This window comes from Ambystoma mexicanum, chromosome 3q, assembly GCF_040938575.1.
Source record: "Ambystoma mexicanum isolate Mex_15411 chromosome 3q, UKY_AmexF1_1, whole genome shotgun sequence".
NCBI lineage: Eukaryota > Metazoa > Chordata > Amphibia > Caudata > Ambystomatidae > Ambystoma > Ambystoma mexicanum.
The window spans coordinates 165,304,261-165,322,558 of NC_090926.1; the positions used below are offsets into that span (position 1 = coordinate 165,304,261).

The 18,298-nt window shown below is 46.2% G+C and overlaps 1 protein-coding gene across 1 annotated transcript; it reads right to left on the minus strand.

Moving 5' to 3' along the window:
* Window positions 1–8,900: 8,900 nt before the first annotated feature.
* On the minus strand, window positions 8,901–17,036 carry LOC138447948 (protein ripply1-like). The gene is made up of 4 exons (XM_069604476.1): window positions 16,939–17,036; window positions 14,758–14,839; window positions 13,959–14,008; window positions 8,901–9,069 (listed from the first exon to the last, which is right to left on the minus strand). The coding sequence occupies exons 1-4, from the start codon at window positions 17,034–17,036 to the stop codon at window positions 8,901–8,903; spliced, it is 399 nt and encodes a 132-aa protein (XP_069460577.1).
* Window positions 17,037–18,298: the final 1,262 nt, after the last annotated feature.

The window sequence follows — 18,298 nt, forward strand, 5'->3', positions numbered from 1 at the left end:
ACTGGCACCAGCCACCCTACCACAGAAGAAGCCACAAAGGCAGGGACTCCACCAGGTTAGCCTGTTTGCTAAATGAGTCACTGATGTACTGTCATTGGGGTAACTAGTGGAATTAGAACTGTACAACATCATACATGAACATAAAATGTCTGGTGATGCAGAAGAAGAGATATACTGACCATGAAACTGCTCTCAACCTTCTAAAAGAATCTATGCATCGTTGAGATAAAGGAAATATATGGAGAACCTCCTGGCCTCTTTTCTAGACCCACAGTTTAATGTCACAGTGGCAACTTTCAAACAGCATGGTCATCAGGATAAGGAAAAAATAGTTACACTTCACAAGAGGATGTGCTTTCCATGTATTAGGATGCATTAAAGAGATGTTTAAAAGCCCAGATGAAAAATGAAGGGAGAGCCAAAGGTTGGAGACCAATGACCCACTGTGGGATTCCACCGCTATGAAGATTATCTGACAGTGCACATTCATACTTCCAAACAGTGACGTGACATGAGTTCAGGGGCACCATGGCCAGATTCTGTGCCGTGGACAAAAATGTAAGAGGCTGTGGAACACTCTTCCCCCCAGTCTGCATCCCCATGAGAATTCAAGAGGCCCACTGAAGACCACATGGTTGAAGCATATATTCTGGAGTGAACTGGGTAGTGATGATGGTCCACTGCAATTGTGGCTTGGCAAGTGCTCAATGCGGCCATCAGTACTTTTCAATTAGCTGTAAGTTGGCTAGCGTGCAGTGTGAATGAGCAACTACTGCTTATGGAGCTACTTTCTCAGACCATATGTGACACCTCAATGAGAAACACTTCAGAAAGCTTACATTCAAAACAATGAACACGCATCTTATTACTGAGCACTTCAGTGGGACGAAACAACAGCCCCATCACTTGGAAAACAACACAACAGATTGTTCAGATGATGAAGATCTGTGTACAAGCCAGCTGCAGTTATGTGGATGACAGAGCACAGGGAAAGGTGGTGGTGACCTTGACTCTGACAGTAGTAGCTTGTATGCAATCCTCCATGATCATACACTCTGTCAGCTATTCTGAGGCATTTGACTGCATTGCACCAGAAAATGTTTTCCTTCATCCTCAATCTATATGGCTCTACTAAATTCCAATCAACAGAGCCATTCTCTAACTCACGCCGCACTCACTACATGTTCTACATAGTGTTACATTTGTGTCCTACTCGGTCCCTTTAATGCCAACATTGAATTCAGTGAAGGTTCTCACTTAATGTATTTGTCTCTGCAACCAGCAGAGCAGCCTCAAAGTCCGAGTTCTGCATGTTCTGCTTACATTTATTTGGCTCTACCAGCTAATGAAGGCACTCCTGAATTTTCTGCAACTCTCCAGGTTTTCCATGCATCCCCTTTTACCACCATACTTGCCCATTCACCTACAAGAAAGTAGGGTGATGCTGGAGTATTGCATCTCCATGGAATCCACCACTGCCACGGAATTCAGCTCCACACGACTTGACAAAAGAGGGGAAATAGAGGCAGTTCCCTGTCTCTGCTCTTCTACCCATTGGTGACCTGCTCTAAACTCTACTGCCACCAAAGGAGGCTACAGTGTAAGTGGTTGTAAAGTCGTGTTGCTCGTTGATGGTTCCAGTGGGTCAAGCTGGACTGAGCCAGGCCCTTGCAGTGAGGAATATTTTTGGGCTGGCCCAGCATCAGAATTAATAAGGGTTGCTGAGCTATAGTTTGACAAGAGATGAACTGGTCAGCACTGGAGAAGGGACTGCATTATCAGTCGGTGGCATATGCTGTCCACTCCTTGAACACTTCATTGTCCCACAGTCTGGAATGCTTGCACATCAACATGGTGCCCAGGGCATTCTTCTATGGTTTTCCCGGCTTAATTGTCTTCTGGCAGAGGTTGCATTTTATTATGCCTTATATTCCCATGATGGATTTACCCTATGACAAACTGAAGTACTCCCTCGCCCATGACCAGATGGGCAGTGATGCCATCGTTGGGGATGACTTCTAACCTGCCTTTCCATTCTTAAGGATAAAGGGGGTGATGTTGCAGTTGCCCACTCTCCTCCTCATCTGTTGGGGGAGAATCAATGGCTCCTCCGCTGGTGGTATTCCATATTCAGCAGCACCATCATTTACAGCTCTCCCCTATGCCCATTGTCCCTCTTACGTTTGCCCTCCCGCAAGTCCAAGATCAATGTACATGTCTCGTTCTGCAAGTTCTTTCCGATTGAAACTACAGCTACCACAACATCATTGTGGTTGGTCGCCACATCCTCCTCCTGCACCTCACCAGCTCCCTCAGCCACGAGTCTGACCAAGGTCTCCCTGCCCCAACAAGGCTCGTTCTAAAGGACCTGCTTGTTATACTTCCTCCTCAACCTCTGTCTGCCCCTTCTCATGCTCCATCTCACCCTCCATCTGTGACTCCTCAAACTCTTGTCTCTCTCTCTCTTGGATGACTACCTCAACCTCTGTCACAGAGGTTGAAGTTGTGGTCCTGCTCTTCATCGTCTCCCCCAGGCACTCCCACCGAATAAAAGAACATGTTGTCCAACATGTCATCGTGCAAGACACAAAACAAATGACAAAGATGACAAAGAGAAGCAAAGGGACTCATGCAAGACTCGCTGGTAAGTAAATTTTCTTGCAATATACAAAACATAAGGAAGTTGACTGATTAATACAGAGCACAAGAAGACCCCCCAGGCTCATGGAAAGCGTTCTAAAGGAAATTAAATGTTTTAGTTTTATTTTGGGTGACAATTTGATTTTATTTGTGAGCGCTAACGAACGGGTAGATATCTAAACACTGAACCAACATCCCTGGGCTGAAAGGAAAATTTGAGGATATTAATGGAAAAAAGGGGTCTTTAGTTTTTTCCTAAAGGACATCGAAGAGCTGGAAATGTGAATATCAGGGGTTATGGAGCTCCAGAGGGAAGGAGCCAAAACCTGAAGAGCAGCTTAGAGCCGTTTTACATCTATAATGGGGTATTGTGCCTAGCAGCTAGTTTGCTGATCTCAAGGCCAGAGCTGACTCCTGCCAGGAGATATTCTCCTTCAGATAAGCCGGGACATGAAGAATTGTATATATTAAGTTTATTGCGTTAAATTTGACCCTGGCCTATAGTGGGAACCAGCATAGGTTCCTAAGGAGGAGGTAATCTATGCCCACCTAGGCGTATTAGTAATAATACAGGCTGCAGAATTGAGGAGAACCTGGAGGCGTTGCTTGATCTAGTGTTGTGCCAATGATAGCACAGGCAATGGTACAATAGGCAGAAATAGACAAGTATAGACAAGTATAGATAAGTAAGACGCCTTGGATATGTTTTGTATTTTTGAAAATGCTTTGTATTTTTCCTAATGGAGTGAATAAAATCCAATGATTGGTTTTGAGAATTTGGCGTGAGAGTCCTTTCCGTAATTGTACTTGAATTTAGTGAGGTCAGTATGCAATAAGAAAAATTCTATATTGGATTAATTCGGTCTAGGGTCATCTTTCATCCAAAAGGGAAAAAATAGCAGAGAAAATACAAGAGGGACTATTTATTTTTTAAATTTAAAATTATGGGAGGAACATGAGGGATTGCAGAGCAGGAGCCTAACAAGCACACAAAAATAGCCAAACAGGGATAATACAGGGATTAAGAAACATCACAAACATCACAAAAACTGCAAACAGACAAAAGGGATTCAAACGAGGATCGACAAATACTACAAGCAAGGAACTCCTCCAAAATTGTACTAAACTCACCAAAAGTGCTCCAAAACTTCTCCAGTATGCAAGCCTGCCCTATCAACTTGTAACTCGACAAGGAAACAAAACCCAGAAAACAAACAGGAAGAAAGCTCAGCCTCAAACACCTCAGAACCTGTTTTGGAATGGGCTGGGACCTCAGATTGGCAGGCCAAACTCCCCTCTTGAGTCTCTTACCTGCTGATTGGATGGAAGGTGCCAAACCCCACCCCGAGTCCCCAGACGGGGTTAACCTTTGGACACGCCCGCGAGTATCCTGAGGGGTGTCCAACCTGCCAGGAAATGCTCAGGCTTCCTAGCCGGGTACATTTTGAGAAGTTTGATCACGCCTAATTTTAACCAGCAGATGTTCGAGCATTGGTTCCTTAGCTGTTGACCGTATTTTCGATCGTATCGCAGTTAAAGTTACATTACCATCACCATGACACGTAAATCCTATTTGTCACACCTCCCAAATGAAATGTGTGCATCTTTCAAAGTTATACTCTGCGCTTGCTCCTCGTTTTCTGGTTATTTTCGCTGTGAAATCTTAAGCACTAAGTCGAGGAGATATGTATTGTTCAATGTAGTTGTGTGTTTTCCTTTTCTTTTCTGTGTGAAGGCTGTGATGCCAATGATCGTTCCCCCGGGCACCTGCTTCTGCAGATCCTGTGCCATGCTTGGTTTGCACCTTTTTTTCTTCTCCTTCCTCTTAGTTGGGCCTTTTTGGAGGTGGGTGTGCTGTTATGTCATAGGGGTACCAGGCATGTGGCTCATCAGTGGCCAGAAGCATCCTTCTGTAGCCGCAGGAGTCCCTCCTTTTGGGGCTTCTTCAGTGGTAGTGTGGCTGGTGAAAGTCCATGCTTCGCTTTGTGGCAAAGTGCAGTATCTATACTTTTAAACTGCATGTACCTTGGATCCTTGCACGTGCCTTGGATCTCTGGGTCAGCGGCACTAATGGGGAATGCACGGGCACAGGGTCTGCTGTTTTAGCCATGGTGCCAGCACCTTACTCGTTGTGCCCTCCACTTTCTTGTAACCTGTTTTTCCTCCTTCTCCCTCTTTGTCTTTCTTGCCTTGTTTTCACATGTGTAGGTACCCCTACTAGGGGCTGGGATTCCAGTCGTCTATTCGCCATCCAGAGTTTTTGGGGGGAACCTTTGTGGCTTATTCCTGTTTCTGGATTTATTACCAGCACCACACGGTGCCTCTAGTTCAAGCTCCACTGGACGTAAGTTGGCCTCCTCACTGTTTTTGAAAGGATCTGACTAAATATGTTGACACCTTAATTTGGATATTTTTTTCCATATTTCAAACATACTAGAAGCGCTATATGTTTTCAAATGTCATGCAATTGTTATCAGGGCTGCACCTGCGGTTCACATGATTGGATTTCTTATAGTCAGGGTGCATGTATAGGGCCTGCCATTTATCTCTAGGTACTGAAATATCCAAAAATCTGGACCTCAGAGTCATCCCACACAAAGGGACAGGACCCAAACAAGCAAGCCAGTCTTGCCTGACTGATGTGACGAACGTGTTCTAGGCATCCAGAGAACACCCATAGAGACGCCCAGTCAGGTCTCCCTTGCTACCCTTGCGGTCTCCCTTACTACCCCTAATTAAAATAAAAACTTTTTTTTTAAAACGGATGCTGCAGAGTTGGGGTATATGTGTATTTTTCTCAAAATTAAAAGCTTCCCAATTGTAAAATGCATTTAAACCCTCGTCGTTTGAATGCTGACCTATGGGGATATTGTGAAATTTAACGACAGACTTGCGCCTCTCTAAGGCTGGCAGAGATGAAGAGTGTCACGGAATGATTGACCCTACTCAAATCTCCTGCCCTATAGTTTGCCTCTAGGCCCCACATCGACTCTGGAAAATGACATTCCCCAAATGTGTGACCGTGGACAAATCACGCCTTCCTTATATCTGCCAGAAAGGAGAGCGCCTGGAAATACAGCTGTTAGACGCATATGAAGGTTGTGTGCCATAACCTCCTGTGATGTCCCTTGAAGTGGGCCAAATTACATCACTTACTGTGATGTCTTTAGAGGTCAGGGGTTGTTTGATGTGACTTCCGCTATCCCTGGCATTTTGGTTAAATGCCAGTGCTAGTAGCACTATAAAAGTGGTCTTATTCCAATGTGCCATCACAATCCTAATCCATAACCACCCACCCTGTTATGGTGAGACTAAAGGTGGGGCCCTGACTCAGAGGCCACCAAGCACAGGGATGTGAACATGGGATAATTGTTCTCCTTCTTTTCAAACCTTTCCAAGGACATTACATCCTGACATGAGGCTCACAGACAGAGGCAGTCCTTGCTAAATGGACGCAGTGGACACGGGAACACTTAACACTTCTGTCACTGTGTGGACACTTGCTTTGCAATGTTCCTTTGGGCCGTTATTACAGTGCAAGAAAATGCCTCGTGTACGTTGCAGGGACTGAGAACAAGCGTGCTCTGACACTGCAGAAACGTGAGATCAAGGCCTCATTGGCACAATGCAGGAACATGGGTTTAAGAAACTAAATGATATGGGTATAAGGAACTAAATGAAGAACGGAGAAAATTTGACACTACAGAGACAAGTGAGTGTAACCGTGGGCCCCTTTGCCCCTCTGCAGGGGATCCCGTGTTCTCTGCAGGAAGGGTTAGCAGCTGGTTTGACTACCTGAAGGTTTGATAGGGGTGACAGACTGATCTGGCGGTACATATTTTTTTTATTGGTTATTAAAAAGACCCTTTATATTTTTTAAATGATAAATATGCAATATTTTTGTTGACTTCATTTTCTGAATGCATATTTGTTTCTCTTAGAAGCATGTGCAGGAACCAAGAACAAGAACTCCTGAATGGTGTGCAGAAACATTGTAGAGAAGGAGCTAAGTACCCCCACCCAAAGCTCTGCCCCCATGTTGCCTTTATGTTGGGAATCGGAAGTTGAGACATGTGCAGTGCCAGTGAAAATGCATGTACCGCAAAGAATCATGGAAGTAAGGTACCCATTGAGGAAACCGTGTATGCACTCACGAAAATATGATGGCCATTTGAATGAAATCCCAGAGGAAGTGTGAACATGAGCAAGAACGAAGGCTGGCGTCATACAAAGCAGAGCTGACGCACCCAGAAAAGAGGCAAGAGGCCGAAGAATATAGACACTCAATAGGATCTAAGGAGGAGATGTTAAAGATGAGCAACATTTGGGCTCGAGATGAAGATGCTCATACTACAGAAACGATGAAGAAAATGCAAAGACATTTTATAATTGTACAGATGCAGTGATGCAAGCAGACAAAGTATTCTTGAGGTTGCCCATGTAGTGAATAGATTGCAGCTATGTGCAAATGTATACTTATAGGAATGTATGGAATATGGATGTTCCACAACGCACTTTAGCAGAGTCTGGACCACATGAACAGAAAGGCTTTTTCACTGTGGCGCAGTTGGAAAACAGCTAAATGTCGGAGGTGAATTCAAGAAAGGCTTGGCTGGCCCAGCGTCAAGAAGTCAAGGCCGCCGTGAGCCTGGGTGTTTAGTCAGTAGTTACAAACGTGAGAAAAGAACAAACCCTGTCTGAGGTAGGATGGAAGAACATTGAAGACGTCAGAAGTTTATTCAATAGTATTGAGTACAGCAAAATGCTCTGAAACATGGTCTCCAGTCACATGGTCCGATGAAAATAGACACTGGGTCGAGCTACCCCGAAAGCAGGAGACAAACTATGCCTATACTCCCTTTTATTCTCAGGCACGGAGAACATTTACAAGGCCATGTTCAAAGGCTAATTGACTGGCACACTGCAAGAGTGATGATAGATGTCAGTCTAATTAAGTGGGAAGCTATGGTCAAAACCAGCCCACAAGCACCTGGTGTGCTAGCCTGCGTGCTGCTAGCGTGTGTGGAATATTACAGAGGGGTACAAGGGTGCCAACCAATTATAGAGGGCCACATAATAGAGAGCCCTATAGTTGTACTCCCTGTTTTAGAAAATTGCAAATAAAACAGACTAACTTTGCCAACTTCCTGATTCGGTCTGATTATTGATGTTTGAGTAAATTCTGCATTCCCATCTATCTCAAAGTATTGCTACCTCGTCTTAAAGGGCCCTGTGGGTACACAGGTTCAACATGCAAACAAAGCCCTGTTGGCACGAACAAGCCGTCCCACTACCATACCTGTGCTCCTAACATCTGCGGCCTGAAGTGGCATTTGGATCACATACGTTCTAAAATATCAATGACGTGGCACTGAAAGAGACATTGAACCACAAAAACAAAAATTTAACTGAATAATCAATTACCTGAAAATAATTTATTTAGAACAAATAATGGTATTTACAATGACTTAGAAATGTGAAGGTCATAATTAAATAAAGAAAAACTCATATACAATAAAAAATACTTAATATCAAATAACATAAAATAAACTCTTATGATACAATATAATATGTTTTTACAATATTTTACATGAAGGCACCTTCTGCTTTCAGATATCTTTTATCAGGCTGTACACTGCAGTGCCTGATGGCCTGGGTGCCAGTGGAAGTCGTTTTCTCACATTCATTTAGTGGGCTTCATTCTTTTATATTTTTCTTTGAGGTGCGTAATTTCAAGTGTGGCATTGGACACTCCTTGTTCCAAAATCTGCATTCAAATACTGGGAGACCATTTGTGATTCATTGGAGTAGTCAAAGGAACTAGACAGTAGTTTCAGGCTTGCCCTAGTAAATCTGCAAAGAATGCACATTCTATAGCCAGGATCTGTATCCTTTGACTCACCAGATGTTTAAACTACAACTCCCATCAGCCCTAGCCACCATAGTAAATAGGAAAGGATCATGGGAGTCTGGAGAACCACTGGTTGCAGATTCCCTGTTCTACATTTTAGCCGGTTAATTCTGCAGCACTACCAGGTGCCCTCTGGACTCTCTGGTCTGTCAGTAGAGCCTAATCAGAAACACACACAGAGCCTCCCTCTGACCTGGCTCAAGCGCTCAATGGATACTGTGCCCATCAGACACAGGAACATTAATGCTGTATAATATTCACTTCGGGAATGGCACCCCTCCGTGAACAAAGTCCTTCCCTTGTGTACACACAATGTCCAGCACTAAATCTGCACATGGTTTATTTGTAGTTATTCTGATTCGATGCCAGAATCGCAGCTCTCGTCACTGCTCCCAGCATCGCTCTCGGAATCAGACTCTTCGTAGAAGGCGATGGTGGCTTGAACTGGGAAGTTTGAGAGAAGAGCCTCCCCGGCCGCATATAAGTGATCAGAGCTCCTAGAGTTGGGCCAAAACAATCTGAAATAAAAGGTTCAATTTAGTTCAGCTTCCTTTTTTAGAAGGCAGAAATATTAACATGCATTGTTATTCGCAATCATCAGGTCTGATTGTAGGATCACAACACAAAAAATATTCACCAATTTCAAGTGTAGAACTTCTGAGCTTTCTGTAGCAGACTGGTATAAATGAGAACCTATTAGGAAATGGGGCCCCAAGAAGCCCTGAGCAGAGTCCCTAAACTTGCATTCAAAAAACCTAATAGCCGAGGAGATCTGAAAGCAAAGCAAACAAGACTGTCCATTGTCTATCCTTCTTTCCTATAGGTCCGCTGCTGTGCCGATGACATGATTTGCATCTCAAGTAAAGATCGGCCAGTAGCGCAACGTGATCTGAACCACAAGGCAAGAAATCAGAGCCAGGGTTATCAAGAGTCAGAACGGGCATAAAACTGTTGAAAAAATGACTGTAACACAGACTTCATAAATATTGGGTATAACACCAGCATTCAGTTGTACTAAGCTAGGGCTGACTTCCTGTATGAGTGGGATCGGGCACCTGCAGATCGCCTGATATATCAGCCTACAACTCCTGAAATCCCTCACCATTGACTATGCTGGGTAGGACTGATGGGACCCCCTAGACAGTATCATAACATCTCACAGTGTAGAGTTGTGCACGCTTAATTCTTTTATAAAACTAGATATCACATGTTATCTCTGTGAACGTTCTACAGGAGCCCTTTTGTGTATATTACTTGAATTTAGCATTAATAAACCCCATGCAGGATTCACTGGGTGGTAAGGACCCGGGGCCCAAGTTATAGGCCTGAGCAATTTTAGGACCTTAACCCCGGCCCCCTTAGAGGCCCATGAAGGCAACAGGGGTTGGGTTGTTATTGCAATTAGCACCCCAGGTTTTTAAGCCAAGGTATTTGAATGAGCGGGACACACTGGACGCAACCCGTTCATTCAAACAAATACTCATCCAAGTGGGCTGCCATGGAAATGGAAGGCAGGGCTCCTTTCTGAGTCCATCTTCCATTTCTATGGCGGCCCACTGAACTAGCAGGTACGTGGGAGGGGGAGCAGGAGGCATGGGTTAAAGCAGCTTAAATACTGCTCGTAAGTCTGCTGTGCCCTCCTCTGGTGCTAATGGACTTTTCAGAATTTAGCAAAGCAAAGAGGTTCTTTTCCGTATTTATTTCCAGTGGGATAGTGGGTAGTACTCAGATTGCTATACTTGCAGCTCCTGGCACGTATAGCTCCCGTCCAGCGCATTGAGAGAAGAGCACCTCAATTTACATATCAATCTGTCTCTCTAATCATTTTTAATCATCTTCTATAAATACCCGGCCAACGGGTACGGAAATCAGACAATCACTTCAAAGTGCTGTGAAGGTTGATGGAACCCTTCCGAGCTAGAGCTGCAAGCCCTACTCCAGATCCTAGTCAGAGGATGGAGGAGGGGGAACCAGGGTAAGAGGGTGTGTCGAAGGGGATGTTATTTCATTATAAATGGAAAACCCATTCATCGCTAATCTCCATTTGCAAATAACGATCAACAGCACCAGGAAAATAACAAATACATGTGTCCACGTTTTCTTCTGCATAGGTTTATTGAATTTCAGTTTTCCTTCATTTTTATGAATAAAACATGAGGCAAATCTTTCGTTTTACTTTACTTCACTATTTGTACCAAACCATTCTAATCATCATTCCCTTTTCATGAATGAGCGAGGTCTGCTATCACAGAGCAGCAAGGGTTATCAGGACAGCTGTGATGTCATCACTGTACTGTTATTATAATTTTCTAACGGTCATATCCCATGTGAAATCCAGACTTCTAGTATTGTAATAATAAATACCATAGCACAGGGTTGAGGTTAATTAAGCTTGATTGTCAACTTGATTTCCTTGATACCCCTAAAAAATAAGTTATATTTTTCAAATATATGTTGGATTTCTCCGGTGCATCAGGAAATCAAGATGGCAATGTTTCATGTATGCTTGAGTAAATCCAGCTGGCACATCATTGCTAGTTTCCAGTATACCCACACAGCGTGTCATTGCCAGTTTACACCATGGTCCGTACTCAAAATACATTATGCCCCACTTGTCAGATCACTGAAAGTTTCCATTATGCCCACCTGGCACATTATAGCCAGTTTCTTGTATGAGCCCACTTAGCACGTCACTGATAATTTACACTATGCTCCCTTTGACATCATTGTGGGTTTCTGGTTGTCCCTTTAGCACTTGGTGACCCCTTTTGAATATATTCAGCTAACCCATCATTGCCTGAACTTGACTGACATCGCCCAGTCTGCTACTGGTGCTGGAAATAAGGGAGACTGATGCTCCCAAGGTGGTCTAGAAGCTGGGTTATCAGCAAAACCAACCAGCGGGGGGCGCCACAGTAAAGAATCCAATGGTTGCCCTGGCACCTGGCCTGGGCAGCAGCTTGGGAGGCGTTGTGGCGGGCCAAGAGGTGGGTGGTACCAGAAGCGAAGGAGGATCATCCTGGCGCCGAGCGGGTGACAACATCACTTTCATTTACCGCCGATAAGCACCGGAAATATTAAGCCAAAGGATTTTGTGCAGGGTATAAAGGGAGGGTGAGCGTGGGGTGCTCTCTCGTATTTCCCCCAATGCCCCCCCCTCCCGGAAACGAGAATTGTGGAGCTGCTGAGACACCTTGGTTCATTGATGTTCTGCTGTTCACTTGATTTTTTGCTGGGGTGGGGTGGGCTGCAAGGCCGGGTGTGCACTAGGCAGCCTGCAGGCCCATCGCAATCAGATCTGAGTGGGGCTGATGACAGTACTTCGCTCTCGAAACGTCATTTTTGGCACACATTCATTAGTCGCCATGATGCTGGGGCAAAGACACAATTGGGTTTCCAAACCCATAATTAGATGCAGTCGTAAAACAAGTGGTATTTGGAAATGCAGATTTTTTTGTTAACACCTTGCTCGCATCAATACACTTGTATATGAGCTTTAAAATGACTGCACTCCATTCGATTGCATTTTTTCTGATAAAACGAATAGTGACAGTGAATTTGTGACCCTATTTATACACTCCTTTTAACCTCCCATGTGGAGTCCCTGCAGGGTCTTCCCCATCTACTTGGTGTTTTAATGTCTACATGCACCTACTGACTCATGCCCTGGACCACTTTTGCTTGTATTTCAACATGCAGGCCAATGAGACCAAGCTCAGAATCCTTCTCGGTAATGACGCCTCCCTAATCCGAATCATCATAGAAGCCTGATTATCTGCGTTCCAAACCAGTATGAACGGAAGATAGCTGTGTCTAAATCGGGTTGGGGGGATAACTCCTCCTTTGTGTACAGGCTCCACGATTATAATTATGAAATATGGCACAAAGAACTAAGCCCTGCCCCAGACTCCTTCAAAAAAATGCAAAACATGGGGGCCTCTTTCGACGAAGGCCTCCTATTCTCACAACACATCTCAAGCATGGTTAAGAGCAGCTATTTCGCCCAAGCCCCTTTGGAAGAGCCTCCCGGGTCTCATTGTTGAATGATAGAAAGCTTTTGTTAAGCGTAGTTTGGTAAAACCAAGGTCTTGGATCATTCCTATTCTATTAGGTCTTCCCAACAAATAAATGTCTAGGCTATAGTCAATAAGAACTGGGTGGAACAACTAGTATTTGGCCTTAGAGAATATGTCCATGCCACTGAAGCGCTGAACTTCATGCACACCCCATTCAACACAAAATTGACTTCAAGAGTCTCTGCATCTCCATGAAGCCAGTCTGGAATCCAGAGCCCCTGCTACATCCCTAACTAGCTCCCAAAATGTGCACCTCGCAGGACACTCTGATCTAGCTCAGTTAACAACTTATCGCCTGCATCCCATCAAAGAAAGACATTTGGCAAAAGGAAACCTGCTGTTGCAGGACTAGAACAGTGAGCTTTAACTCGAACCCAACGAGCTATGATGCAGAAGATGCTTGAAACCGTACCCCGGCTAACTGGATAATGTAGTCAATACTGCACATAGAGGATGATATCGGGTCTAATGAAAAATGTTCTGTAATTGTAGAAAATCCTTATTGTGAACTAGAATGGAAGCTGCTTTTTGCCCTTATATACCCATTCAACATGTTCTAATCCCTCTTGCCCCTGAATGCCCGCCCCTCCCCCACCCAGCATTCTGAAATATCCTGTATACATGCGGGGCTTTAAAAAGAGCACATTAATACTACCAAACCCATAAAAAGGCCCTAGTCCTTAGAGTCGAACTGAGATGATAAACATTGAGTAGAGACAAGACGCCAGTGCTCCAGGGCCCAGACACCCCCGGGAAAACCAATCTCTGACAGTGTTAATATCCTTGCAATGCCACTTCCCTCAAATCTGGCCAGTGGCGCCCCCAGGGAACTTCACAAGCTGTTTTCATGGAACTGTATATTATGACATGATAGGTTATTTATAACGCGCTTAATACCCAGAGGTTTCTAAGCACAGACCCGGGGATTGAACCTGTGTTGCTCCATGTTGTTTTGCTTCCAAGGCGAGCACGTTGCCACTGAGCTATCCTCCCAAGACTTATCAGGTTGGATCCTGCTACTGAGACATTATGTGACTTCCCAGAGGACGAGACTGGTGGCCATCTCCGGATGAGGTGTGTCTCATCAGATGTTGTTAGTGGGACACATGCCTGGGGACACCAATGCATTATAACATACAGGAGGGCTGACCTAGCAAGCTGTACCTCAGGACATCTATTGAAAACAAACACCTGTTCAAAAGGCGTCACTGGAAAGCTGTCTCCCTACCCCAGCTTATTAGACATAATTAGACAGTCATGGCACACATTTTTTTCTGTAGTAACATTTGTGTAAAGTGAGAGATGTGATAAATGATGACCTCTCCACTCACCTGACGGGGTGCTTGTAAGATCCATGTTTGCCGGCGGGGGCACCATAGGGCTGCAGGAAGGAGAGACAAGGTGCAATTAGCAGGTGGCTGTAATCAGGTATATCGAGAAAAGCATGCACGCGTGCATATATGCATTGACACTACGACATGGTCGTCATTTACAAGTGGTGTGGGGAGTCACAAAAATGCCTGACGTAAGCTCGTTTCATTTATGCATGTCGTAGGTTAAACATGTAGGTGCATCGACATATGCCTTTTTGTCTAATATGTAGGTTTTAGAAATTCGCTGAATTATATTCAGTAATATTTTCTTGCAATCTGTTTTACTACCTCAATACAAATATTGTGTAGTGAGTGGGTCTCCTTTCTTCACACACCCTGTGGCAATGGGACATGTTGGTGCACTGTTGCACGCTCGCCTTCACGCGTACATTAGTGTGAAGTGTAGCAAGTCCATTGTGACATTTTAGTGATAACCCACAAAGTTGGGAATGTGTGGGTGTTTCCACATTTTCATCGACTGCATCGTCCCCCTCGCTTCCTGTAAAGCACAGCACACATGCAGTGCAGCGGCCGTCACACTGTGGGCCCGCCCGGCATCACCTCCAGCCACCCCACCCCGTTACTGGACCCTATTATCGCTATGTGAGTGAGGCAGCGTGAAGGACCAAAGCGGGCACTGTTTGTATCCCCGGAGGAAGCGACTCGCCCCACTCTTCTAGCGCAAGTGGCCCGGCCGGGTGCTTTGCCCGCATTGGTGGCAGACCAGCCTCTCTCGCTGGTATTGTGAGTGACTCACCAGTCGTTGCCGTATCCTGGCCTGTCCTTGCTCCAAGTCCCTCCTGCCAACGAGCCACGGTCTCCAGAACTCTTCCGACCTGCTGGAATAAGAGAAGCAAATTACCTTCTATGCAGAAACACAGCGACGCAGATGTACTCGGCACGCTACGGTGCCCAGCACGGCCCTGTGCGCTCCCTGTGGCTGCAAAGACGCGATGCACAGTGTGACTAGCGCGTCCTGAACCTTACAGCAGCTGCATAAGGGCGTGCACTGGCTCAGATCTGGCCAGTACTGGCACAGCCCACGCTGAACTCTAAGCGGCGGGGTTATCTGCAGCTGCTGCTAGAAGATTAAGGGCGCAGCCCTACAACCAAAGTGCTGCACATAATTGCGTAATGACCAAGAAAAAGTGGCCAGGTGCATGCTGAGCAATGCGGGTAGCAAGTAGGGCAGCTTTAAGAGGGGCTTATGAAACAGCACGCCTGGGCCCTGACTGATGGCAGGGAAGATTGCTCTAATCTAGATGTCCCCAATATTCAACCCCGAATTTAGGGTTAGTAGCAGGGCCCACCTACTCCCCCCTCAGGTGAAAACGGTCACTTTTAGAAGCTGCCTGTCAACTGTACATTCTGCTGGCACACAATGTAGCCGACTCAGATTGCAGCCTGTGGTAATGTTTCCAAGCAAATAGGCTCCTCATTTCATCCACCTGACACCACTGAAAGAGTGAAGTGTCATTGATATGATATGGCATTTATAACGCGCCTATACACAAGCGTTATACATACACATCTCTTTCGTCTGCTCTCAAACGCCTCCCAGACTTTCCAACCGAAGTATCACTCGGTTACCTACGGTGAGTGCTAAGGTATTCAGACAAGCACCATGGACTCACCCTTGACACAGTCAACACACCAGACTTCACCCACGCACATTGCAACCTCGGCATGAACACGCGGACTGCTATTGTAGGGCACAGTCTGGTATATTCAGCATGCAAGGTTATCTTAATGCCATGCAGACACGTTTTCCCCAATGCCATTAAATATGTACTAGAGTCCTCTGGAATCCCAGAACAGTGGAAGCAGGCCCACCTAGCCTGGCCAAAGCACTACGAGGCCACGCCAATGGCAGAGGAGCTCCCCACACATGCGCCCCTTGCGGACTACCCAGGTCTTCCCCCGCCTCTGCTCAGCCGACACCGCCATGCATGGCTGCCCGGGAACAATCCCTCTCTCTCCGTGTCTCTACTCGACTTCACATCTCGCCATTGCCCTGTCCTCCCCCGCACTGCCTCTCTATGCTCCCAGGCGCTGTGATGCCCCCCAGTGGTGGACTGGGAACCTAAAGGGGCCCTGGAAATAATGTTCAAAGTGGCCCCATATTACATATTTTCAGCAAGCCCAACCATTTTCCTATGAGAAAATGTAGAAATAAAATAGGTAACCAAACAAAAGAGGCCCAGGGTGCAGGAAATCTCCAGAGTTCCCTATAGGCCAGTCCACCCATGGAGGCCCCTTTCTATGACCCAGCCTTCATTTTAACTTTTCCCGCTAAGACCCCTTTTTCCCTGCCCCCTCCCCCTCCACTCGAATGCTATACCCCACCATCCAAAGCCAACCCATCAACGGAAGTCAAACTCCGCTTGCCAGCCTGAGTGGGGCACGGCTACCATCTCTCTTCTCCTGACAGGCAAAGCGATTCCACAACATAGCCTATGGGAGGAGGAACTACACGAACGCAAGATAACATAACTTAACACACAGGGCCACCTATCTGTGCTATGTATGTGGCACTACTTGCCTGTGATGTGTGTAGCACACACATGGCCACTGCCGCATGTCTGTGGGTGGCTATGTGGCACACAGATGCAGCTTGCTGGGGAAGGGGGTTATATGGCACTATCCTGCGTGTAGTGATGGGTGTAGCACATACAGGGCTGCATGTTTAAGTGGCAGTAGGTGCAGCTTGCTATGGGGTCTGTTTGCACCTGGGGTCAAGCCCTAAAAAAAGTAGTGGGACTCATTAACATACATGTGGTGTCACCAGAAATTAGCATACCAAGGTACCCTCTGAAAAAAGTGTCCGGGCTCTGTAAAATAGTGGGAGGTCTCCGTCCACCCACCCTTACCCTAGATTTGAGCTCTGTTTGACACTAGATTCCCTGTAGTGCACGTGGATGCTCCAGGTTACACTTACCTTGGCCTGCCACTTCCTGCTGTGGGCCCTGCAAGGCGCGCACAGCGGACGCTTCCCCTCTGATGCAAGGCGTGAGTTGCGGCCTTTAGGCGCTCCATGTCGTTGCTGTGCCTTGTGATGTGCGTTCAGTTGTGTTACTGTGTCTACTTCGTTGGTGACTGGTGCTGCTGTCCCAGCTGTGCTGTTATGGCTTGGGCTGCAGTACCACGAGCAGCTGCAGTTGTTTTTTTTGTGATGCTGCGGCAGATGTAGTGTGGTGGCCTGCGCTGCTGCGGTAGCCGAGACTCGTATCCTGCCCCTGTTGTGCCAGTGCAGCTCCCGCGGCTCCTTTCTGCTGCACGCTGCGCTGCTGTAGTTTTTGTTGGGGTTGTGGCTTTGCGTTGCTGTCTTTTTTGTCAGGCCTTGACTGCTGGCTCAGTTGTTGCGCTCCAGTGGTTTGTGCTATGGCGGCGGCTGTGGCTCCTTCTGCTGTGTTTCACTGTCTGCAGCTGCGTGTGCGTGTCTTGCGCTGTTGTGGTGTTGTGCTCGTGCTGCTGGGTCCCGCGTTGCGCTATGACATGAGCTCCACGGCTTGTGCTGGCGCTGCTGCTGTCTCTCTCTGGCGCTCTCGGCCCTGAACGCTCCTTTATAGCTGGCCCCTGACACTGGTCCCCTCTAGACAAACACCCCAGGGAGTTGGAGGGCTGATGGGGGCGCGCTGGGTTGGGTGGCGTTGCCTCAGAGGTGTTAGTGTAAACACGGAATCTTGGCGCGTGCTGACTCCCAAATGGCTCGGGCGCACATGCTGGTAAAGGTGCCAATCACACCTCATCAGACACACGGAGCCAGCCCCCTTCACGCGCCGCCGTTGTTTTATTGGGGGGCAAAATTACGGAGAGCAGAGTTTGCATGGCCTGGCTGCCCTTCTCAGGAGTCATCGTTAGCTTTTCCCAAAAAGCTGAAGTATTTGCTATTTGTTTTATAGCACATTCAAGTTAGGGAAACGCGTTCAAAAATTCTAAAACATTCGACTGTCTCGTCGATAGAAAGTTACAGCTGTAAAAAAAGAATCTTAAAAAATGTTTGCATTGTCTCCCCCCAATACGTGATGTATTAAACTGCTTAGTGAAATACATTCATTCTTTGGATGGCCAGACCCTCGAATACGTTCTTAATTGCCCATTTAACGCAAAGTCAATATAGTTCAATAATCCTTGTATGGTATGACTTATAAGGTTACAAGCAGTGCTCCAGATAAGATTTTGATGGAGAATTTAACTCCCTATTTTTAAACTTTGAGAGTAAATGTGATTTCAAGAGCGTAAGCATTCGTTTTCTCCTTCACAAGAGAGTTTGAACTTTGTGACACCCAGCTGGTGCA

What these genes read in the sequence shown, in the direction of transcription:
- LOC138447948 (XM_069604476.1), bottom strand. Translation starts at nt 17,036, where the DNA reads ATGGAGCGCCTAAAGGCCGCAACTCACGCCTTGCATCAGAGGGGAAGC. An exon ending in GCAGGAAGTGGCAGGCCAAG is followed by an intron (nt 14,840 to 16,938) that starts GTAAGTGTAACC and finishes CTCTTATTCCAG; the next exon opens with CAGGTCGGAAGAGTTCTGGA. An exon ending in TCTTACAAGCACCCCGTCAG is followed by an intron (nt 9,070 to 13,958) that starts GTGAGTGGAGAG and finishes CTTTTATTTCAG; the next exon opens with ATTGTTTTGGCCCAACTCTA.